This window comes from Dioscorea cayenensis, unplaced genomic scaffold, assembly GCF_009730915.1.
Source record: "Dioscorea cayenensis subsp. rotundata cultivar TDr96_F1 unplaced genomic scaffold, TDr96_F1_v2_PseudoChromosome.rev07_lg8_w22 25.fasta BLBR01000563.1, whole genome shotgun sequence".
Taxonomy (NCBI): Eukaryota; Viridiplantae; Streptophyta; class Magnoliopsida; order Dioscoreales; family Dioscoreaceae; genus Dioscorea; species Dioscorea cayenensis.
Genome location: NW_024086954.1, coordinates 21,882 through 46,218, shown reverse-complemented (window position 1 = coordinate 46,218; position 24,337 = coordinate 21,882). Strand labels below are relative to the sequence as shown.

General features: G+C 35.2%; 2 protein-coding genes, 1 long non-coding RNA gene and 2 pseudogenes across 4 annotated transcripts; 3 read left to right on the top strand and 2 right to left on the bottom strand.

Annotated features, from left to right (window-relative positions):
• Positions 1-114: 114 nt before the first annotated feature.
• On the bottom strand, positions 115-2,185 carry LOC120254653. 2 transcript variants are annotated; one of them, XM_039262717.1, is made up of 4 exons: positions 1,973-2,185; positions 1,214-1,467; positions 447-660; positions 115-288 (listed from the first exon to the last, which is right to left on the bottom strand). In XM_039262717.1, exons 1-4 carry the CDS (start codon positions 2,108-2,110, stop codon positions 166-168), a joined length of 729 nt encoding a protein of 242 aa, XP_039118651.1. In that variant the 5' UTR covers positions 2,111-2,185; the 3' UTR covers positions 115-165. The 2 variants fall into 2 exon arrangements, with proteins under 2 accessions (XP_039118651.1, XP_039118652.1); XM_039262718.1 differs by having other exon boundaries at positions 1,214-1,461.
• A 4,764-nt stretch (positions 2,186-6,949) lies between these two features.
• On the bottom strand, positions 6,950-7,286 carry LOC120254655. The gene is made up of 3 exons (XR_005534694.1): positions 7,242-7,286; positions 7,063-7,150; positions 6,950-6,964 (listed from the first exon to the last, which is right to left on the bottom strand). It is a non-coding gene; the product is annotated as an uncharacterized LOC120254655 (long non-coding RNA).
• Positions 7,287-8,662: 1,376 nt separating this feature from the next.
• On the top strand, positions 8,663-11,230 carry LOC120254650 (ataxin-10-like). Its single transcript, XM_039262714.1, has 3 exons — positions 8,663-9,314; positions 9,953-10,836; positions 11,204-11,230. Exons 1-3 carry the CDS (start codon positions 8,663-8,665, stop codon positions 11,228-11,230), a joined length of 1,563 nt encoding a protein of 520 aa, XP_039118648.1.
• On the top strand, positions 9,235-19,838 carry LOC120254654 (annotated as a pseudogene).
• Positions 19,839-20,524: 686 nt separating this feature from the next.
• On the top strand, positions 20,525-23,736 carry LOC120254649 (annotated as a pseudogene).
• The last annotated feature ends 601 nt before the right edge of the window (positions 23,737-24,337 follow it).

Sequence of the window (24,337 nt, the reverse complement as noted above, 5' to 3'; positions counted from 1 at the left end):
TTTTTCATGAGTAGCCCTGCAAAAAATTTACATGCATAAGTTTCACATTTTTCCATCAAGTATACATGCAAAAGTTCAGGAAGTAGAGAAAATACACAATAATATGTCAGGTAACAAAGTAAAGAATCAATACCTTAGAATGTGTGAGAAACCCTAAAATCATCATCAAGCAAAAACCACATCTGAACGCAAAACATACTTCACATTCTTAGTAACAGCACGGGCTTCATGCAGCATGCATCTGCCTCCATGAATGTGAAGAAGGGCCATTCCCACCATGGGAGCAACCTATAATTTGGTAAAAAGAAAAAGATAAATCCCAACCGAATACCTAAACGTGAATCCAAAACTCAAGGCACTATCATTTAATTTAACAAATTATAGACTAAAAATTCATCTAAAATGTTAGAGTGCTAAATAATTCTAGAGAGACATCAGCTCATTACCTCAGCCACAATCCCTTTTCTTTCATCATAAAACACAGTCTCTCCTCCAACTAGAGAGTGTATGGATGAATCCTGGGTTTTGTCCAAGCCGTGCCTCGTTTTGGAGCATAAATCACCACTGAGATAAATTAGGAGAGTGTATTGCGTCCTGCGCCCTTCTCCAAGGTTAACACTTTCATCAATATGGCAACCAAACCTCTGTCCGACCTTATATCTGGAAACAACAATAGACACAAATGATAATATCACATGATCTTCACCAATTTGAAAGGTAAAATCCACAGAAGGCCATTGTTGTTTCCATTAATGCATTTACAAATTGGCCTTGACACATTTTTCTGTGTATATATTCTAAATTCTAAGATATCCTTCACCCACAACAGTTAAGCCAGAACATGAAATACTTGGACTTACCAAGAGATTATCCATTTGATTTCATGTCTTGTCTAATAGCGGAAGGAACAATGGCAGTTAGAGTGGTGTTTGGTAAATTTTCTCATACAACTTCAGATAATTCGAGGTCATTTCGTATTGTATCTAAGCCTGCCTCCCAGATAAAAGCCATCAATTTCATCTTACAAAATTCATACAAGAGCATGTATTACCTACTGAATTATGTACGACGCATTGGGGTTAAAAGGATGTGCAACATCCCAGCACCACCTTCATTAGCATGAAATACAAACAACTTACATATCTATAGTATGAAAAACAAGAAAACAGGAGTCGGCAAAGTGTATAGAGTAAAATTTAGATATGGTCATCACCTGTAAAATCTAATATTTGGATTCAGACCAACAGCTATCTTCCCCCTAAGTTCTATATCATCAAACATACTTTTCAGGCCTGATTCCCATATATTTTCAGCAAGAACAGGATCACTGACAGAAATGCGATCATTATCCCTGTAGGCTTCACCTTTCGCAGGACCTTGACTCCCTTGGTGCGCAAAGCCGATGGCCTCTGCAGCGTCAACAAAGGCCTTGGCTTCAGCAGCAGTAAAAAAATTCGGTACCTGAGCCTCTTATTTAGTAATCAAAATGACAAAGATGAATCACAAATATCTGAATAATAGTTAGTCTAAACATCATCATCTACAATGAAAACTTAGTAATATGATATCAATTTCCCAAATTCAATTAGATGAACAACAATTCTCTTCAAAAACCACATCCTCTGCCACACTCTAATAGAAAATGCATTCCATACACTAGTCAACAAAACTTCAAATCAATACAGCATAAATCCACACCACCCGGATGTGAATCTCTTTGACAGCATACAACCCAACAGTTATATATACGCAAAATATCCTCATTGATTAGCTTGAAAGCTTCAATATACATAAAATTATCACATATAATCACGCAGATGACCACATAATCAATAAAATACAGTAATATCCTACCAGAGAGGCTCGAAAAACATCAAATTGGAAAGAAAACGAAATAGTAATGATGTTCATCTTTCCCTTCATACACACGGATCGAACAAAGAAGAGGAATTTTAGTCTAGGGTTAAGTTACCGTGAAGAGATGGGTGCCCTTGAGGCGATTGATCTGGAGATCCTTCTTGGCCTTGATGCGAGGCCACATTCCATCCATCTCCTTCCCCATCATCTTCTTCCTCTTCGCCTTCCCCCTTTCCTCTTCTCTCGCAGCCATTAATCCTCCTTCCAATAAGCTTCTCAAGCTTTTTAGCCTTTTTTACATTAAACTCCCATTAATTTTTATATTTGCACTTGAGTCAGTTTCTCTCAAACAAAACCCCTACGACTTCCATTTTAAAGCTATCAAATCCTCACGTGCGCACGTGCCCGACCCCACCAACCCCCAAGAAACCAGATACCCCCCTGCTCTTCCCCTTCTCAAATTATTATTATAAAAATAATAATAATAATAATAATAGCAATAATAATAACCAGCAACGTAGAAACGAAGAAGCAAACGCCCACCGGACAACCAACTCAGTCATGCCCGTAAATGGCTTTTTACTTTTTACCCCCTTTTTTTAAAAAAATAAAAAAATTACTTGGTAACTTATATTCATGTAGGCGCAGTTTCACTTGTTAACTGACCCAAGGTTCAAAAAAATAATATATATATATATATAGAAAGTGTTGCGTCAAAGCGTACAATAACATTAACTTAGCTACAATGAAAGCTAATTTTAGTTTAATTGAGTTTTGGTTTATGACATGATTATATATATATATATATATATATATATGCATGTTTATATTGGATTTAGTTTTATATTTATAAATTAATACATATTGATAAGCCATTATTTTTATCTTTTAGAATTTATTTCAACATTGTTTAGAGTTCTTAGCAATCTGAAATTGTGATTTTTGTACTTTTGAAATTATTGTTTAAAATTTTTTTTCTTTTGACAAATGTGACATTGTTGGTGGAGTACACACAGATCGGAAGCGAGCATATATTCATGTCCTTTCACCTGATCATATAAATGTAGGCTATTAGGTTTAAATTTAAACACATAAATAGAGATTTATCATCACCACTGTGTTAGGGAGACTTAAATTTAACATATTTAAAAGTCTCAGAATTATTTTTTATAGTCAGACTAATGCTACTCAGTTATGAACCCTTTAATAAATAATTAAATTTATTTATGAGAAAAAAAATATTTTATAATTATCATGGGAATGGGAATAGTCAAATAGACACTTGTATTATACCAAATAACTCTATAAATAAAAAATAATTAGAAAATATATTTGAAATATTCATTTTATAATTAACGACCGTGTGACATAAAGTCAATGATTTTTATATAGGATTTAAGAAATTTTCCAAAATGGCTCATATAAAATTTCATGGAGTGCATATAACACAACAATCAATGGGACACTTTTAATTATCACAAGTCACATGATTCTCTTATATTCTTTATTATTTTTTTAATTTTTATTAGTGGCATATAATAATAATTACTTCTTTTTTTTGTTACCATTTTTAGATTTAAAAAAATTAAAACTAAATTATTAATAGTATTTGTTGAGAAATTTATAATTTAGTAAAATGATGCTAATATAATGTTCTTTTTTTATTTTTAAATAACGTTAATTATGCCAAATAAAGTGATTAGATTGATTTTCTGAAATATTTATAGTCATTCAACAAATTTATAAATTTCTAAATAAAAACAAAAGTTTAGAATTGAAACAAAGAGTTCCATGTGAAGCATGACTTCAATGAGGTGCCGTTTTTGAAAAATTTCAATCCTTATTTGCATATAACCCCTCCCTTTTACCAATAATTACAAATATATTCCAAAATATTCTTTAAAAGATATTCCCTAATATTATTTATTAGAGGTCAAAACATAATTATTAAAAAAACAAAAAGACTATTAAAAAAACTTCCTACCAGATGAGTAAATCCATCTTTCTCTTCTCGTTTAAATTAAATAAATTTTTATATGCATCCAAAAATCTACTTAATCATACACTAACCTCATCACTACCTTATCTCCACACCAACAACAATACCGTTTTATCTCCTCATTTAAATTTAAAAATATAAAAACAAAAATCATATATAGATATATGATACAAAAATAAAAAAATTAAAAACACAATATATCTATTTATTTATTTTTATAATTTTACAATTCAATACGAAAAATAATGTATTTATATATATAGGAAAAAATGAAAACAAAATTAAAATTTATTACAAAAGAGGATAAACCTCCTTAAATGTGTATTTTGATACATGATATAGAAATAAATTTTTATGCTCTTGGATTTCTCAACCATTCATGTCTTCATGTCTTTTTTTAATTGATTTTTCTAAAGAGTGCATATATATTTATATATTTATATTTGATTTTACTGTTGAAAATGATTAAAATATGAAGCCCAAAATAGTTTAAATGTTTATAATATTGTATTTGTTGAATATATAATAATAATATGCTAAGCTCCAAGGAAAAGTGTTTCTAGTTTTAAAAATAATTTATATTAAAACACATATTGAAATTAGTTTGTGATAAGACAACTTCATCAGAACTACCACTTTTCACAAAAAATTAAGAAAAAAAAACCAAATTATCTATAAAAGAGAAGAAACTTCAAAGAAGCTCAGAACAATGAAAATCTTTGCATCTACCCATATTGAAGTTGCTAATGAAATGGACAAATAAATATTAATAAAATGGACATCAAGAACAAATTATAAATATAAAATTTACCTTATTTTTTGAATGAAAGAGAGGCTAAGCTTAAGATTAAGTATATATGTGTAGATGTATATATGTTATAATGCAATGGTAGCTTTATATAAGGAATGACATGATTATTTCAGGTTTTACTCTACCCACTGTCAAAAGTCAAAATAAAATAAAATAAAATAAAATAAAATAAAATAAAATCACTGACACCAAAACCTAATTTGAAACCAACCATGTACCTCATTTTCAAATGTCAATAACAATGACTCAATAATAATGCTAGTAAATCTGCCACACCTTTATCTATGACTATGCCTATGCTTATGCTTATCTTGTAATATTGATTGGCAGTGACTTTGAGATATTTGGTTACATAATTGATCAAAACCTGTGTCCCGTGTCTCTCAAGAAATCAAAGACACTAAAACTATAGACACACTGCTTTCTGAGAAACAAAAAGAAATTATTACATCAATATAAGCAAAAAGTGGACATAAAAATAAAACCTTCCAGCATGCCATGCAATCATTGTACTGTAATCCAGTCACTTAATGTGATACAGTGATACAGAACATTATCCTCCTAGTAAAAATATCAGTATCATCTAAGATGATATTCATGACTAAGTACTCTTCAGGTTCAATGAACTTTGTGAGCAAATTCAGTGTTTCAAATGTGAAATGGTGTCGTGATAAGATAAATAACCAAATGATGCAAATGAAAACAAAAGCCAAATCTTCTAAGCAGCTTGGTCATCTGCAAAAGATCAACCCCTTAAAAAAGAAAAGCCTTTGAAACATAAGATAAGACTCCTTACAGATGTAAAGAACTCGGGCCCGTTTGGTTACAAGGATTGATCCCCAAGGATTGGGGATCAATCCTTGTGGCATGTGCATGCCCATGTTTGGGCATGCACCTAGGGACATGGGAAGGGATTGAGGGGGGGGTTGTATACCCCTCAACCCTTCATACTCATCCCCTCATTTTGGGGGATTGAGACGTCTGAGTATGTTAACGCTCATTTTTTTACCCTCTACAAATTAGAAAATGACATGCTATATGTTAATGATTTTTTTTTTTTTTGAATAATGTTTTGGGTGGAAATTAAAAATGTTGTTATGGTGTGTATTTTTTTTAAAAAAAATATTAGATTTATTAAAATTTTGGTGATTTAAAAATAACTAAATTTGGACATTTATTTATTTTTAATTAACAATAATTAAATTGTATTTGTCAATTATTAATTTAAAAATTTTATTTAAAAAAATAAATACATCAATAACTCATTTAAATATTATTTATAAAAAAATTGGAGGCATTTAATAATTGTTTCTTTTTACAATTAAGATACATTATTTAATTAAAAATACTCAAGGGTACAAAAAGTAAATTTACTAAAAATTTTTCCCCTATCCCTCTCATATTCCTATCCCCATTCCCTTCAACCAAACATTACTTTTATCCCCATCTCCAATCCCCTTTCCCTATTCCTATCCCCATCCCCATCCCCATCCCCATCCCCATATTCTCATTCCCTCTAACCAAACGGGCCCTCATTGTTTTCATTCCCCTCTGAAGAGTTATATCATATGTCCTGTCACATAGGTCTTGCAGAAATAACTCCAATGCTTTGGCTGCAAAACAATGCCATCAATAATCAAAACATCAAGAATGCAAAGAAAAACAGTATATAATACATATTCAGAGCAAGAAATTTGTAAATCACAAATTAGTATATATGTGTGTCAGTAAACCAACATGAATCCAATTTAAAACACCAAAGTACAGTTTGTAATGCAGATTTCCTCAGAGTCAATAAATGTTTAGATATTTCTTGCTTTAGTGCATTACAGGGGATAAGAAAGTCACATGTTATTTTTCAGTCAAATATCAAACAACCATCATGTTAATAAAAATATGATCAATAATGTACACAACTGTCTGCAACGGTGATATTATGACCACCAAATTTAAATATTGTATGATGAAAGCTCAAAATTTTTTTTCTGATTCCTGTAGATATAATTAATCCATATAAACAGTACATAACAAATCATTTGGTAATTGAGAGTACAAAAAAATTGGTATTGAATACCAAGAAAAGTACAACAAAATCAGGTGTAATTTATTAGAGATTGCTAATCATAGCGCACATAAAGTTTAAAATAGAAAAAAAAAAATCTATCAGATTGATGCAAAAAAGGAAGTATTTGTTTTGTTGGGGTCAGAATTAATATAAGGCAAAAATAACTCATAATCAAAGAGTGCTTTCTGTAATCAATTCTCATTGAAATACCTTGCAGGAGGAGATGAACATCCTATATAAACCATACATAATTAATCAATTAGCATTCATCATTAGAGATATAATAACAATAATGTTAATAGTTTTATATCATAGATAAATAAGACTCACCCCCATGGAACATCTCCAACCAACATCCAATCTCCATCTTTATCTTCATAAGTGACTGCATACTCAGATCCATTTTGTCCTTCCATCCCTGAAAAATCACCTAAAATTAATCAACACAAAAAAACACAACAATATTTCATGTGACAATATACTTATATCTTATTAGACATAACTCTCACCTAATGAGAAACACTTGAACATGTCTCCCAACCTTCTCTAAGCTCATTAATCGGCTGTATAATTATATCAAAACAAAGAAAAGTAACTAAAGTCACGAGGCTTTTTCATTTTTGGTCTTTCATCATGTTATCGATTCAAATAACTCGCTTTTTGTACAATCAAAAAGTCAAATAAAAGAAACCAAACAAACATGAAAAAAACAATATATAACAATACATATGAATAAAAAAATAACAAAGAAAAACAATGCATCAGATTAAAAAAAGAAAAAAACCTTGCAAGATCAAAAGCATGTATGTTTACTCAAAATCTCATCTTTATATATACAAAAAGGAAAGAACATAAAACAGGATATCAAACACAATGATAAGAAAGCTAGGCATACCCATTTGTGTCAAGAGTTCCACATAAAAGATTCAAACCGGGGATCTCGTGAAACCCCGCCATGAAAAATCAAACCAAACACTTGATAGGTGACAACGGTTCACAAAAGAAATATAAAACACTAACCAAAATGAAAAATAAAATTTCTATTGCAATACGTCCTAGTAACCCTTTTTCTTCATTTCTTTGTAATAAAAATGGAAACAATTACCAAGAAATTAAAAACACACACACAAATCAGATTTTGGGCGTTTTTCTTCATTGTTTTGTAATAAAAATGGAAATAATTACCAAGAAATTAAAAAAAATATATATATACAAACACACACACACACACAAATCAGGAAAAAAAAACAACTTTTTTGGGCGTTTGGATGACCTACCTAAACTTTCCAACAGGCACTTTGCTGCTCATCTCCATTGGCCAAACATGTTCTTATGAGCATGACCAGGCTTCTGCTGCCTTTTGATGTGAGCCTTCCATCGAGGAGCATGGGATCCATCAGGGCGCACCTTCTGAAGCTCTCCAAGAGGGATATCAGCAAGAACCCGGGGTGGAACCTTCTCACTAAAGCCAAGGGGCGGCGTGCTCGGGAGTGGTTCAAGCAATTCCAGGTCCATCGTCAACACCGTCCTCCCATTTATCAAAGTAGGTCGGTCCGGTGCAAGGCTGAGCTGGGACGTGGAAAGAGAGCGCTTCTCTCCATCCTCATCGGACCGGCGACTCCACTATCGTGAGAGATCAATTATTAGTGTTAGTGGCTAGAGTTTGAAAAAATAGGGAATGAGAGATCAACCGTTAATTACAAAGGGAGATAAAAATCAGACCGTTGATTGTAAAAATATTGCACCAATTAAATTTGGCCAAATGTCTATCAAAGGCAAGCATTGAGGAATAGTTTTTTTGGGGGATAGAATTAAGGTTAAGTATGATAATAAAACTATAAGAAAAGTTAATTAAAGTAAAAAAAAAGAAGACGAAATTTAAAAATAATATTAAAAAAAAAGAACATAGCTATTAGCTGGCAGGACTCGAATGCTTCTTCTCCGACTCGTTGTCCTCGGTCACCGCCGAGGGGACGTCCTCCGGCGGCTTCTCTTTCTGATTCCGGCCATCCTCCCATCAACTTTTATATTTGCACTTGAGTCAGTTTCTCTCAAACAAAACCCCTACGACTTCCCTATGGACCTAGAGACACTAGCATCCCATCTAGAAGCTTCGAGAACACTCGGAGGCCGTGGCCGGCTCGCCGTCACCGGAACCTTAGACGCAACCCTCCGCGGCCTCTCCCCCTCCTCTCCTCTCCTGCTTCCCCACCTTCGACTCCTCCGAAACCTCTGCGCCGGCGAACCCGCAAACCAGGACGCCTTCCTTCGATTCGACGGCCCCGACCGGATCTTGCCCATCGTCCTTTCATCTCCTCCGGACGGCGTTCGGGTCGGGCTGCAAGTGCTTTGTAACGTCGCGTTGGCCGGCGAGGAGCACCGAGCCAAGGTCTGGGCACGGCTTTTCCCGGTGGGGTTCCTGGAGCTTGCTCGGATCTGTGATCGAGGGATTTTGGATCCCCTTTGTATGCTATTGGACACTTGCTGCTCAGCCGATGGTGGCAGGAGGAGACTGGGAGAGCTATGCGAGGATGAGAAGGGGCTTCCCATACTCATCGAGATCATCACTACGGCTTGCACAGGTTCATGTTGCTAATTTTTCATGATTAATCGAAGAAGAAAACTTTGATTTTTAGCATATGTTGTTCCTATTGGCTGTTTGCGAGATCTGTTTAGAGTTTTGTTTCTTCTAATTGCCTGCTTGATTTCGTGTAACTGAAATTTATGACTGATTTAATTGATTTCCATTGAAGAACATGCATTGTTTATTCCTTTTTAAATGTTTCTATGATGTTTTTTTTCAGTCTGTTTCTGAAAATTGAAAGATAGAAATGATGTTTTTAAATGTCATCTTATGATATTGCAATTATCGTCATCTTTCCAACATTCTTTAGTTCCCAATTCAGAGTTATGCTCTTCTATTTGGTACCATTTTCAGATTGTTCTTGGTAGCATCTTGATTTACATAAAGTTGATATAATGAGAAGAGTGGTTATAATTTCCTTTCAGTTTATGTTTTCATATATATATATATATATATATTAAAAATTTTGGTGTGATGTTTGTTCAGGATAGTCTTCGCAGTAGTTAATTTTCTGTGTGGGTTATTCTTTCTTTAAGTTTACATCACAACAAGACTTTTCTTTGTTTGTTCTGTGCAAATAAAATTAGATTTATGTCATGTCTTCAAAGAGATGACCTTGTTATTTTTGCATAACAGCAAAGTTCTGTGCTTTCTCATATGACATTAGTTTTACTAAGAGCAATCTAAGTTTGACTGCAGTTGGATATCAAGAAGAGTGGCTGGAATGGCTTCTTTCTAAAGTTTGCATTGAGGAACAATATTTCTTTATGTTGTTCCAAAAGCTTGGCCAGTTTAGTGATTCCAATAGCTGCAATGACATCAGAGATGAACACACTGTATTTTCCGGAGAACAAGCATTTCTTTTGCGCCTTATGTCAAATTGCTTGAGTGAGAGGCCAAATGACTTCACAATATCAGACAGTTTCGCTCTTAGTGTTTTAAGAGTTCTGAAGGAAGCTTCTTGTGCTGTGAATTTTAATCACCGAGGAAACTCTCCTCTACCAACAGGTTCTCCAGCAATTGATGTTCTTGGATATGCACTTAATATTTTGAGAGATATATGTGCATCAGATGATCCTCTATCGGCGCCAAAAGCTTCCGTTGATTCATTGATCTCTTCGGGGTTGCTACAGCTTCTCTTATGCTTTCTTTCTGAACTTGAACCTCCGTCTACCATAAAAAAATCAATGGCTAATGGAACCAGCCAGATGCCCACCATGGCTGATGCATTGAAGGTCTGCCCTTATAAAGGTTTCCGAAGGGATGTTGTTTCTGTGATAAGCAACTGTTTGTACAGAAGGAAACAAGTTCAAGATGAGATCAGGCGGAAGAATGGCATTCCGTTGTTGTTACAGCAGTGTGTCGTTGATGAAGACAATCCATTCTTGAGAGAGTGGGGACTAATGGCAGTAAGGAATCTACTGGAAGGAAATACAGAAAATCAGCGTGAAGTAGCTCAACTTGAGCTTCAGGGAACTGTTAACACAACCGAAATTGCTGAATTAGGGCTAAGGGTGGAGGTAGACGAAAGAAATCAACGCCCGAAGCTGATAAATATTTCATAATGCAAGTTGCTTTTGTGAAATTTTTCCAAAATAATCACTTAGAAATTTTGTTTTTAGTTGACTGAAAAATCATTTATGAAGTTCTTGAGATGATATAACTTGTAAAGTTGGTAGCTGATGAACATTTTCATGCTTAATTCTTGGTTGGTTGTGAATAATTGAATTACTGCAACACTTTGGTTGTTGAAAACTTCCGATATGTTTCAATTTATCTGCAACCTTCTCGATATATTATACAGCTGCTCATGGGGAAAACCTCAACACTTTTCCTCTGATTGTTGATCTTGGGTGCTAATGAAACTTCTTTTGTATGGATGAGCAGGCGATAGGAGCTGTTGTTGGAGCCTGATCTCGCAATCTTGCACTTCTTCAAGATCATCAAGGAAGCCAATTGAATAGATTGCTCAGATTAACTGTATAAAGTTATCGTCATAGATTTATTGCTCAATAGATGAAGTGTATTGAATAAATGGGACAGTGTAGTTATTATCATATATATCATCGACTATAAACAAAGCAATTGTGTTGAGCTTCATGTTATGCTGAATGCAGGACAATCAGAACATGGTATTGTACAACCTCTGCTGATTTCAGAATCAAAATACGATGAAAAGGGTGGTAATTATGCTAGGATTTGGCTCTCGGAGGCCACCATGGTCTCGTCCTCACTCTCCCCTGGTTCCTTCGTCTCTGTAAGTACTCCTATCCTTTTTTAGATTGATTGACAGGAAGAGTAGACACTTAAGTGTTTGATTTGGAAATAAAAGAAATTTTGTGTGAATACATTGCTAGAATTTCAGTAAAAAGATCATTTTTGGCGTTTCTTTCATTCACTTTGATTTTTACTTGCCTTGCGGCTATGATTGCATAGAGTTCTTTTCTTTTCTCTACTAATGAATTGTAGCAATTTCTCATTCTACATCTTGTAATTTAGAATGAGCAGATCATTCATTGATGCAAGACTGCTTACTTATCATAATAGCTCATATTCAGTGTTCCTTTTATTTAGAATTTGTTTTGTTATTTCTCTTTTGTTGAGTGTAATGATATTATGAAGTTGTGTTTTGATGTCAAGGTTGTTGTGGGTTCAACTATGTTCTTAAGAGGATTCTGTTTATAGGTTTCACTTGCTACTTCAGACAAGATGTCCTTGAAAGATGCCCCACTTGAGACATTAGCTGAGGAGTGTGCTAGACATTTTGGAGTTGCAACTGGGGATAAGACATCTGATGGAACAGGAAATTTCTTTGTAATTGCAACTGTATTCCCTTCTCGCAAGGTATGACATGGGAAAGTTGATTTTGGTTTCTGAATTAGCAAATTGCAGCCAAACTGCCATTCAGATTTTTTAATGTTAATTTGAAATAAATTCCTTTTGGCCTGTAGTTCAGTACATACTTTCTCAGCTTTGCATTCCTAATTATATGCTGATAATCAGCAAAAGCTGTTTTCAATGTAGTGATTTATAAATTGATTTTATAGCTAGTGATTTGTAATTTGGTTCAACAATTTCTCATGTCTGCATTGCGCTTTTGTAGGTTCTGAAAAATGGAGCAAAATTGTCATGGGGTCTGTCATGCACCATGGGCTTCCCTTCCGTTGGCAGGGCGATATTTGTTTTCCCTATCAGTGGGTTTTCTACATCGCACAATCAAAATATGAATAATTCTATTGCTCAATTTCCTATATGCAAATGCAACGACCTTTACCTAAATTTGGTCTTGCCAAAGAGTGCTGTGATAAATTGTGGATATGATAAATCTCCCTTAGGCACTTCAACAGACAAGCTAACATCACCAAAGACTCCAGCCTCTAGACCAAAGCTTTCTTCTCCTGGTGCTACTCCAGTCCAATCAAAGAAATCCTCAGACTATGTATCAAATATTGATGTTTCCACATGTCAGGACATCTCTGGTATTAGATTGGCATTGGCAGATGAAAAAGTTATTGAACTGCTACAGATATATGCTGGAAGGTGGCTTCATGATCGTAGTCTTTTAAATGGGAACCTTGTGACTGTACCGATATGCGGGCATCTCTGTTTATTTCTGGTGGAAGGTGTGAGTGGGTCACGGACAGACTGTTCTAATCCAGATCATATGTCTGAAAGGAAATGCAATTTACCGCCTCTTGAGATTGACAATGGGAATTGTATAAATTATGCTGACACTATATTCCTGTTAGATGCTAAAACAAAGGTCCACCTCTCTGATCCAGTCGCTTCTGTGAGAAATAATCCAACTACAACAGGTCCATCAGCAGTTGAAATTACTTGTAGATCCATTGGTGAGAGGCAAGCTGGTGATATTCCTAGGCTGGGTGGCTTATCTAAGGAAATTACAGCTTTGAATGAGATCATCATGTTCTCATTGGGAAACAATTATTCTTTGCCAAGGTTGATTTTTATTGCATTTACATTGACATTACTGCCTAAACCCTGTTATTTCTTACTGTTTGGGGGATGTGTGCACGCGCGCGTGCATTAAGTGGGTTGTTGTGGTTGTTTTGAATGCCGACATATCAAAACGGAAAACACATCCTCATAAATATTTGTCCGATTATACAATTATGATACATGTGTCACTCTACAGTATTTGGGAGTTGGATTCAGCAATTGTTTCTATTTACTTCAGTGAACTCTCAATCTATTACCTAGTGACTAATTGTAGACCCTTTCAGGAGCTATTTCTTTGTTTTTTGGGCTCCACGTTCATTTTAAATTTAGTGAATAATGCACTATTTATAGATTATCATAGTCATGATTTTTTATTCACGTCCTTACACATCTCCCTTGGTGGATTTGCAAATGTGGTAATATTTGGTTTCTATTTTCTCTTTCATCTGTTTTTAGTTAATACATGGTGATGCATTTGTTTTTCTTAATCTTCGAATTATGTGAATCTGCCTTACAGAAATGCAATGTCTGTTTCTTAATCGTAGTCAATTAACATTTATGCAGAAAATGTGGTATCCAAAATTATTCTAGCAAGTTATATTTATGCTGTTTGTATATTTTTTTTGGTTAGTTATAATTAATTCCCCTTGCAGGTATAAAGGGGTGCTACTCTATGGTCCACCTGGTACAGGGAAAACATCTTTGGCCACTTATTGTGCTCGTGGTGTTGGTGCGAGTCTTTTTTCTATTAATGGACCTGAGATTATCAGTCAGTACTATGGAGAAAGTGAGCAAGCTCTACATGACGTTTTTGAATCAGCTAGACGAGCTGCTCCTTCCGTGGTTAGATTCTTTGCTTCACCATATTGTCTTCTCATCTTAAAAACGACTTTCATAATTCACATTAAAAGGAAGTTGAACTGCATGATTTTTCATACCTTGCTGTTAATTTGTTTTCCTTAAATGATAACTTGCAATTTTCAGCTCACATTTTTTTTTTTCAACTTATTATAACTGTTAAAGGGGACTGCCTGACATTAAAGGAAGTGCTGTGAATAGTTTATGTAAACATGTGCTAGTCCCTTTTTGAGCATCTTTAGGCCCATGATGAGGAAATTTATGGGTATAAAAAAAAATATTTATGGATCTGCAAATTGTGTTTGGTTCTTCTGAAGGAAATTTATGGATATAAAAAATTATTTTCCTTGGGTTCAAAGACAATAAAAAAAAAAAAAGTAGTTCACTTTTCCTGGTCTACCCTCGTTAGTGAGCAACATGATTATATTTCTTAGCCAATGTTTGCTCACAGAGATAGTCATATTTTCTGTGAATCTGCTGAAATGATTATATAGTGCTGCCATGGAGTTCCTTCTCTTGATGTTTGTAGTCAGTGTAGCCTGCACCATTCTTGTCGCTGTGCCATGGAGTGTTCCCTTCTCTTTATGTTTGTAGTCAGTATAGCTTGCACCATTCTTGTTGCTGTGGGACATTTAGTTTGTCCTTTAATGAAATTGATTTTTATAATTATTTGCTATACTGTAGCTTATTGTCTACTTGGGAAAGAACTTGCAGTTAATTGGAAACATAGAAATTTTCTTGTGTTTTGCATTTAAATTAATAATATTGTTGTTCTCAAGGTATTTATTGATGAGTTGGATGCTATTGCTCCAGCAGGAAAAGATGGAGGTGAAGGATTATCAGTTAGAATGGTTGCAACATTATTAAAATTGCTGGATGAGATAGATAATGGTGAAAGGATACTTCTAATTGCTGCCACGAATCGCCCTGATAGTATTGATCCTGCGTTAAGAAGACCTGGAAGATTTGATCGAGAAATTTAAATAGGTAATTACTCTCATTGCCACCTTCTGTTTCTGATTTAGCAAGTTAAATCTATCCATCAACCCAAGGTAATTTGACAATCTTCAGCATGTCATAGCTAAGGAAAGTATGCAGGTGCTCACAAAAATAGATGCGTGGCCATAACCATAAGAGCGGTTAAGTGGTAGATATTTTGGAAGGATGTTAAGCTTTTGTTTTTTTAAATCCTTTCTCCTAAGAAAATTGTGCAGTGGATGACATTTGCGAATGAGAAGTTAAGGAGTGGTGTATTTTATATTTGTAAGAACTATGATTTACATTATTTTGTCTAGTTGGTGGTAGTTGAGGGGTTAGATCTTTGAGTTCAATTAGTAGGTGTAGGTTTTCTGACGCATGATTGAAAAGAAGATAAAAATGAAATGTGAAGTTCAGTTGTGCACATTTCATTTGGCAGTTATTGGAGCTAATGACATTGCAGTTTTTAAGTATATAGTTGATGGCGAGGTGTTGATTCTAGCATAGCTGGGCATATAGCAACCTCTCAATTTTCACAAATTAAATTTTGAGGTGAGAAGGAACAGAAGATAGCCTCTAAGTTTGGATTTGGTATATATCTGTGTTGGGTAAATTATGCAGACATTGATTCGAGAAAAATTGAAAGACTGTATAACACTATTTGGTTTTGAAAAGGAGTTTGGTTGCTTGGTGAAATTAATATGGACTTCAAGAGATCTGTTTGGAAAGAACTGCCTTATTTTAATAGTTGGGAAAAAAAATTGTGCTTGTTGTGCTTATAACTTTTGCTACATCATTGAAGAACTTTTTGAAGAAAAAGTTAAGTTAGAGAATCTAACTGAAAGGAAATTTTGTTGCTATGGACCCTTGTAAGATGATGGGTCCACTTCTTGCTACCGAGATGGGTAACTAATGAAGCTATGAGAGTGTAATGCTTAATTGGTTACTAAGCCCCAATCTCTCTTGCGGTAAATCCCATTGATATCTTGTTCTTATCTTTTTATCCCTCTCATGAGGTAATTTTCTTTCGCTTAGAGAATTTCAAGGAAGTGCAGCTATTTTAAAGTTTGGGTCAATTTGCATTGATTGAGTCATCCAAGAAGAATTTATGAACAATAATATAGATTAGGGGAAAAAAATAATTGTGGTTTCACAATTTCTGATATGGCAAACATTTTGGGATATCTTTCAACAAAGTGTTCATGCCTAAATACATCATTTATGATAACCTCATTAAATGAGGTTGAGAACTTTTGCATATAAAGTTTCATTCATTTATATAATAGCTCTTTGTTGCACCTGGAATTTTCTTGTTAAGATTTTAACTAATTATCCAAAATCATCTCTAATATGTTATACGTTTTTCCTTTAAAATTACACGGGATCTCTTCAGATGAAGGTTTAAATTGTAGAATTGATTTTTGCTATGAATGACAATCTTAAATTTAGTCTTGATGATTTTTCAGGAGTGGCATCTCCAGACCAGCGACTAGACATACTTCAGACTCTTCTCAGTGACATAGACCACTCCCTTAGCAGCAAAGAAATTCAAACACTTGCTATGGCTACGCATGGGTTTGTGGCTGCTGATCTTGCTGCCCTTAGCAATGAAGCTGCAATGACGGCTCTTCGTCGCTATATCAAGTTTGGAAGTTCAGACAAGTATGCTGGTGCATTGTCATCATTGCTTGCAGAATTGTCTGTTTCGGTGAAGAGGGACCTGAGCTCTTCAGCAAATGGGTCTGGGAATCAGAGAAGAGAAGGCTGTGAAATCGTTGTTTGCGAAGGCTAGAGCTAATGCTCCAGCAATTATATTTTTGGGCCCAGGACGCTTTGATAGGTTGTTAGATGTCCAGCCACCAAATGAAGCTGATCGCAAAGATATATTTTGCATTCATATGCGGAGCATGCCCTGCAGTTCTGATGTCTGCGAAGAGGAGCTTGCTTGTCTCACTGAAGGCTATACTGGGGCAGACATTAAATTGATATGCAGGGAAGCTGCTATCGCTGCATTAGAAGTACGTTCATTTGTTATTCAACTAGTATCTTTTTTTTTCACTGAATTAATCTGCTAATTGGCATATTATCAAATTATGCTAGTATTGGAAACAGTTGGAGTTTGGTGGAGTTTGGTCTTGAAAAATATGCATTGGTTTGTAAACTCATGGTAATATATAGAAAATGATATCAATGATACATTGTACGGCCAGTGAACCTTAGTTCATCGAAATGGCAATAGTTAGAAGAAAGTTCCAGTTTCTGTTGTCACTCCTTTGGTGCATGTATCTGCCAATAATTTGGACCTAGAGTGACTATGAATATCATGAGACTCGTTTAAGTGATTATTATTATTATTATTATTATTATTATTTGGTGGAATATCATTGTTTCAATTTCTTTATTGTATGATTCGGTAAATTTAAATAAATACTAATTTACATTTTGAACTTGATCAGGAGAGCCTGGAGGCAGTTGAAGTATCTATGGCACATTTTAAAATTGGAATAGGAAAGGTGCAACCATCAAATATCCAATTCTACCAAGAGCTAGCAGCCCAGTTTCGGAGGCTAGTTGACAGCAGAGCAATCAGGGATGAGTGACACTGTTTAGATGACAGGAAATGTAACATTCCAACTCCATTGAACATTATCTTCCTTTTGATCTGATAAGTTTTCCTAATTTATGATATTGTTGCAGGAGAGGTTAAAGATGTTGAAAATGACAAAGAATTGCTAGAAATTCTTGGAAGAACTCGTCACCAGGAAGCTTGGCATTAATTCTGCGAAAGGCTCGGTATGCATTTATTGCCCTCTATATTCTCAAATATACTTCAATGCCAGTTTCACCTTTACATGGCACTTGTGTTTGTTTCTATTTTCCTTTGTGAGTGCATTTTGAATTTCATTGCATGCTATGAGTTGACACCGGAGTTATTATTGAGTTCGTATTTTAGGTTTCGTTCATTTTCCCTTTGGAATACATTCTCTATTTTATCATGTTTTATGGAGCTGATAAAGGAATAGATGTCCAGTTTGTGACTTAGCTTTTGTTCAATTTCCTTTTTGAGTAGAATGTTGATTAATGGGTAATGCCAGAGGATTTGGTTGAGGAATTAATACGTCGAAAATTAGTGATGTTAAGTAGGAGAGTTATAACTAAAATTTCATTATCTACTGCTAGTAATTAGTAATTGTTTTCAATGATCTAGGATTTTTTAATGGTGTAGATATATATTTGTTAACTTAATATATGTGATATCTCATGCCATACTCTATCAAACAGACATGAATTCCGATGAACTCGATCCAACCGAAAAACTAACCAGTAATCATCCCAGAAGATCAAGAACAATATATATTAGTGATCATATTTATTTAATTAATTAATGCAAAACAAAGAAAAATATACTAGATTAGGTGTATTAATAAATACAGTAGGTGCAAAATATGCATCAATTTGTTGCAATCAAGATGTCATTATCTAGGCTGAGAGGACCAAAATAAAAGTCCCAATTGAATTTCTTATGTTGAAAACTCAGTAAACAAAGAATATAATAATCTGTTACAATGTAAATGCAAAGACAAATATTAGTTGTAGCAATGAATAGTCCCTCACTCATGACTGATTTGGTCATGCCAGGATGATTGTGACACTGTTGGCAGAGCAACAAAAGTGAGAAGGGATTAAATCCAGGCAACAAGGTTGGTTGGTGGTTATTCTCATGCTGAGTGCATGCATGAAGTGTTTAAGAACCTTAATCTTTATATGAGTCTGGTGAGATTAAAGCTTAATGTTCATAAACGTGTGGTTCTGATGAAATCTAGAAGTTAATTAAGTAGGTAGGTAGAGTTTGAAGTCTAATAGATAGCGAGCTTTCGGAGCACATGTTTGTGTTTCCTGGAATTCATTGAAGTGTGAGGTTTATATATTGAGAGTTGAGCTGCAATTGAGGCAAGTTTATTTCTTTGTTTAATTTGCTTCTTGTTCTATATATTCTTGTGTATGGTCTCTTGTGTACATTAAGCAGTGGAGTTGATGATGATGATGATGATGATGATGATGATCATGAGTAAGAGTTCAATGTGGAGGAATGCTTTGTTTCTTGTTGGATTTCTTTGCTTATTGAGTTTATCCCACGCTGAGCTTCGTAAGATAACCAACTCTTTCTTGCTTTTTTTTGTCTTTCTGAAACTTAACTGAATGAGAGAAAGTGGTAGAAGAAGTTAGCATTTAGCTAGGAATGTAACCTTGTCTTCTTATATGTGTGTTTATGTATATATATAGAGCATGCCTGTCTCTTTCCTTGTCTCACACTTTTTAAAAGAAGTTAGTTGCTTGAGAGAATGGGACCAAGTCTAATTAGTAGTGATTTTCTCCGAAAACTTAGTTTAAATTGTAGTAAATTTTTTATGCATATATATGTATGAGTGTGTGTGTGTTTCTTTGGAAGGGAACTTGGTTGAATGAGAGCAAGTTTCAGAACTGAGCTTCCTCTCTTCATCATATAAGACTTAGCTTTATCTGTCAAAAATTTTAGAACGAGTTTCTTCTTTCTTATGTCATACATATATATATATATATATGATTTGAGAAGTAGTGAATTAGACGAGCAATACAATTCCTGAAATAACAAAATAATAAAAAGGAAAAACAGAATCTTGGAAACATGATAACAATAGTAAAATGTTTATCTTTTTGTTATTTCTTATCTGGATTTGTTTCTTATACTGGTTTTTTTTAATAAATTAATGATATATTTACTTTACTAAAAAATATTTAAATTTGATATATGGTTGACATTTTTATAATGTCTCAGTAAATTTGCATATCAAAACAACTATAGATAAAATTTAAAATATTAAAAATATTTTTTTTTGAAAAAATTAAAAAATAATTCTAACTAACTATATAAAAAATATATTACAAATTTTCATAATTGTTACGTTCTTTTTTAGAAAAAAGAAGATAGTAAACTCCTTCCTAAAAAAAAAAAAGAAAGTTGTCAAAGGAACATATAAAATAGTGCTTTAAACATTAGTTACGGTGGTGGTGGCTCAACGAAGGTATAGAATTTTTTAATATTAATCAATCTTTTTAAAATTATCTTTAATTTAAAAGAACCATTATTTTTTTAAATTATATAAACAAACATATTTATCTTGGTCCTAAAACCATACAAACATGTTCCTTTTTATTTTTATTTTTTTCCATAATATTTTTAATTATATATACTTTTAAAAAAATACAGTGTACTTTCACTTGGTTTTGGTTTGCATGTACATTATTATAACTGATAAGGTTAACATCCATTACATACTACAATACATTTCTCATGCTCTTATGTTTGGTATACATATACAAATACGTATAAAAAATTAAAAATACATAGCACCAAACTACAGTTTCATGTAACCAACAATAGAAGCACCACCAGTATCATACTACGACTATATAATCATTGGAGGAGGCACCGCCGGTTGCCCATTAGCCGCCACTTTATCCCAAACATCCAAAGTCCTCCTCCTTGAGCCCGGCCTGGCCCCTTACGGCAACAAGAACATCTCCAACCTCGGTAATTTTGCCGATACTCTCAGTGATACCTCCCCCATCTCCCATTCTCAGCGTTTCATCTCTGAAGACGGCGTTATCAACGCCCGGGCCCGTGTTCTCGTGCGGGGCTGCTTGAATCGAGCTTTTACACGTGCCGACCCGACTATGTTCTGCAAATCGGTTGGGATGGCAAGCTTGTGAATGAGTCCTACCAATGGGTTGAAAAGATGGTGGCTTTTGAGCCACCCATGCTGCAATGGCAATCTGCTGTTAAAGATGGGCTATTGGAAGTTGGAGTGAAGCCTTACAATGGCTTCACTTTTGATCATATGTATGGTACTAAGATTGGAGGTACCATCTTTGACAAGGATGGTTAATTTCCAACACACCACTCGCCGACTTGCTCCGATGATGCTAATCCTTATCCCTCCATGATCATTGTCTTCCTCCATGCTACTCGTCTCCAAGATTTTTGTTCCGGGAAAAAGGTATATATATTGATAAAAGTAAATTTAGTTGCAAAAATAATGACAGGTCGTAAGATGTGAGTAATGTAAATATGTAGGAAGACCGAGATTGATGGCTCATGGAGTGGCGTTTTTGGGATGGAGCTGGAGTGATGCATAGAGCTTATTTGAACAAAGCATCCAAGAATGAGATTATTGTATCGGTGGGGAGCTCTTGGAAGCCCTCAAGCGCATGTTGATGCTTAGTGGTATTGATCCGAAGGAACACCTACAAAGTTTTTGGTATTAATGTACTTTTGGATCAACCGATGGTTGGACAAGGAATGTCTGATAACCCAAAGAATGCCATCTACATTCCTTCTCCTCTCCCTGTTGAGATTTCACTTATTCAAGTTGTCGGTATCACAGAGTTTGATAGCTACATCGAGGCGGCCAGCGGGTCATTCTGATCAACCGTCTCATTTTATTTATTCCAAATCTTGGCATGTTTTCTCCTCAGGTAAGATATACATATATTGATGAAAGTTGCAAATGAACAAAGTTGATAAGTAACAGCAAACAATAATGTGTTATATAGATCGGGAGCAATTATCGAAGGTGCCACCAGGAAAAAGAACGCCGGGAAGCCATTGCGAAAGTAGTGGAAGCGGATGAAAAGCTTGGAAGTGTCCGCCGGAGGAGGGTTCATATTGAGAAGATCATGGGACCAGTATCAACGGGACACCTTGAGTTAAAGAACTTGAACCCTTATGACAACCTTTTAATTTGGTCACCTTCAACTACTTCAAAGAGCCAGAAGACCTACGAAGGTGTGTGCAAGGGATGGAGATAATTGAGAAAGTGATAGAATCCAAAGCTTTCTCTAAGTTTAGATACCCTTATATATCAGTGGAGGCATTGATCAATATCACAGTGCACTTTCCAGTGAATTTGAGGCCAAGGCATGACAATGATTCCAAGTCATTGGAGCAGTTTTGTAAGGATACAGTGATGACCATTTGGCATTACCATGGTGGCTGCTGTAAGGGTTCTACCTTACACGCTCGGCATAGGGTGGTCCCTGGCCGAGGGAGATGGCCAATGAAGCCAAGGTTGGCCAAATTCCAAGTCCAAATAGGCGTTGTCCGTCCGATCATCCGATGCGCGGGTTGAGTTTGCGCATGACCGAGAATTCTAGTCGGGGGTGCCGAGTGAGCGGGTGCGGGGGCATGGTGCCGCGCATTGCGAGGGGCTCGCTAGGGCGTGCGCATGGCGTGATGCGGCGTGGTCGAGGGAATCTCGATCAATGGGTGGGTGATCGTGTGATCACGGTCTGGAGGCCGAGAATTGGCTAAGTATGGGCCAGTTAGCCGGGATCAGCGTAAGCACGGGCGATGCGGTCGATCAAGGGACTTGTACGGTCGGTCGGTGATCGGTGGGTGTAGCGGAGCTCTTAGCCCGTGCGTGAGCGGGATAGCATGTGGGCGCATGGGCGCGTTCACAGGGGGCCTTTACAGGAGGAATGCTCGGTAGAATCCGCAGCAGGCGCGCTCACCGAGGCTGGATGGGCGACGCCCAGCAGGGATGACCGGGAGAGTTTGGTCGGATTATCAGTGCCATTGGTTGACACTGTAGAGCGATCCGGGTGTGTACAGTGAACAGTGTTGTGTTTCTTGGCACTGTAGCACTGTGCTTGTCTTGATGTGACAAGTGACTTATTCTTAGCCTCTTATTGAGATCCGGTTGATCTCATCCTCTCATTGGTTTTCTCTATAAATATGGCTCTCATTCCCTTAGAAAGGGTAAGAGGAGAGAAAGAAGAACTCTTGGTGAGTTTTCCTCTTGGTTGTGGGCTGGTTCCTCTTCATCCTTGGTGGGGTGGAGTTCTTGGCTTTGCTATCCATGTTCATGGTGTAATCTTGGTTTCAATATAGAGAGTTTATGTTTTTCTCTCTAATCTCCTTGTTTGTGTGCATGGTTGTTTGTATCTTGTTCGTTGTAGCTCATCCTTGGCCGTAGGCTGGCTCGGCGCCTTGGTGGTGTGACGAGCGCCGCGCGGTGATCGTTGGGGCGATCGGGAAGGCCATGGCAGCTGCCATGTTGGCCGGGTCGTTGACCATGACTACAAAGTCCTTGGAGTTGATGCACTTAGAATCATTGATGGTTCTACTCTTAACTACTCTCCAGGAACTAATCCTCATGCCACTGTTATGATGCTTGGCAGGTCAGAATACTTATATATATTTACTTGTTTTCTTTTTTTTATTTTTTTTTCTTTTACTTACTAAATTTATAATGTTTTTCAGGTACATGGGAATGAAAATCATGAGTGAGAGGCTTGGGAAAAAGGAATAATTGTGATTTGATGTGTTTCATTATTGTGTGTTTTCCCCTGAACTTATGATACATAAAAGACATATATGTCATCTGCTTCAGAAACTGAGAATTGGTTTCTTTTGTTTTCCAGGGAGAAGAATTAATTACTTGCTTACTTTTCCTTCTTTGTAACTTCGTTGTTGGTGTTGGTGTTGGTGTTGAAGAAGAAGAAGAAACCATGATTGTGTTTGGATGAAATCCAAATCATGAAACTAATCATACAAAATCTTTTTATTTTATTTTATTTTATTATTATTTTTGTTTGATTCCTTGTATTGAATGAAATAAACATAGTTCTAATGGAGAAAATAACTAGTGATATAAAGAAGTAAGAAGGCACTAAAGTATTTTATGTATCATAAGTTCCGGAAAGAAAAACAGCAATAATGCAAGCAATAATTCATCATAAAAGCATCAAATTAAAGGATTAATATAAATAATTACACAAATTAAATAAAGAAACATGATTATCAGTACATGGATGAAAATTATTTGGAATTGAGCTAGGTAATATATATTACCATATGTCATGAATTTTTGATTTGCCAGAAGAGATAACAAAATTCTATTGTAAGAGTTAGGATACAGTAACTTAAATAATTTTTTAGGAATAATTCTCTTCTACCATATAACATGGAGGCGTGTAATTATTGTTTTTCTTAGAGACATGCATTCATGAGTTGGGAGATTCAAACTCAAAACAATTGAAAACCACTAGGCCTTGCTCTCCCTTAAAAGTCTTTAGTGAATTTTTTTTTTTATGTGAGTTATTTTATAATAATTTTTTTTCCAAAAATTTGTCATTTATTGACTATATACAAACATTTGATTTATTAATTGAATTTAAAAAAAT

Excerpts from the sequence above, each read along its gene's own strand:
- LOC120254653 (XM_039262717.1), bottom strand. The coding sequence starts at position 2,110 with ATGGCTGCGAGAGAAGAGGAAAGGGGGAAGGCGAAGAGGAAGAAGATG. Across the intron at positions 661-1,213 it reads CCAAATATTAGATTTTACAG|ATATAAGGTCGGACAGAGGT; the intron begins GTGATGACCATA and ends TGTTGTTTCCAG. Across the intron at positions 289-446 it reads GAAAAGGGATTGTGGCTGAG|GTTGCTCCCATGGTGGGAAT; the intron begins GTAATGAGCTGA and ends ACCAAATTATAG.
- LOC120254650 (XM_039262714.1), top strand. The coding sequence starts at position 8,663 with ATGCTTCTTCTCCGACTCGTTGTCCTCGGTCACCGCCGAGGGGACGTC. Across the intron at positions 9,315-9,952 it reads CATCACTACGGCTTGCACAG|CAAAGTTCTGTGCTTTCTCA; the intron begins GTTCATGTTGCT and ends TTTGCATAACAG. Across the intron at positions 10,837-11,203 it reads AATTAGGGCTAAGGGTGGAG|GCGATAGGAGCTGTTGTTGG; the intron begins GTAGACGAAAGA and ends ATGGATGAGCAG.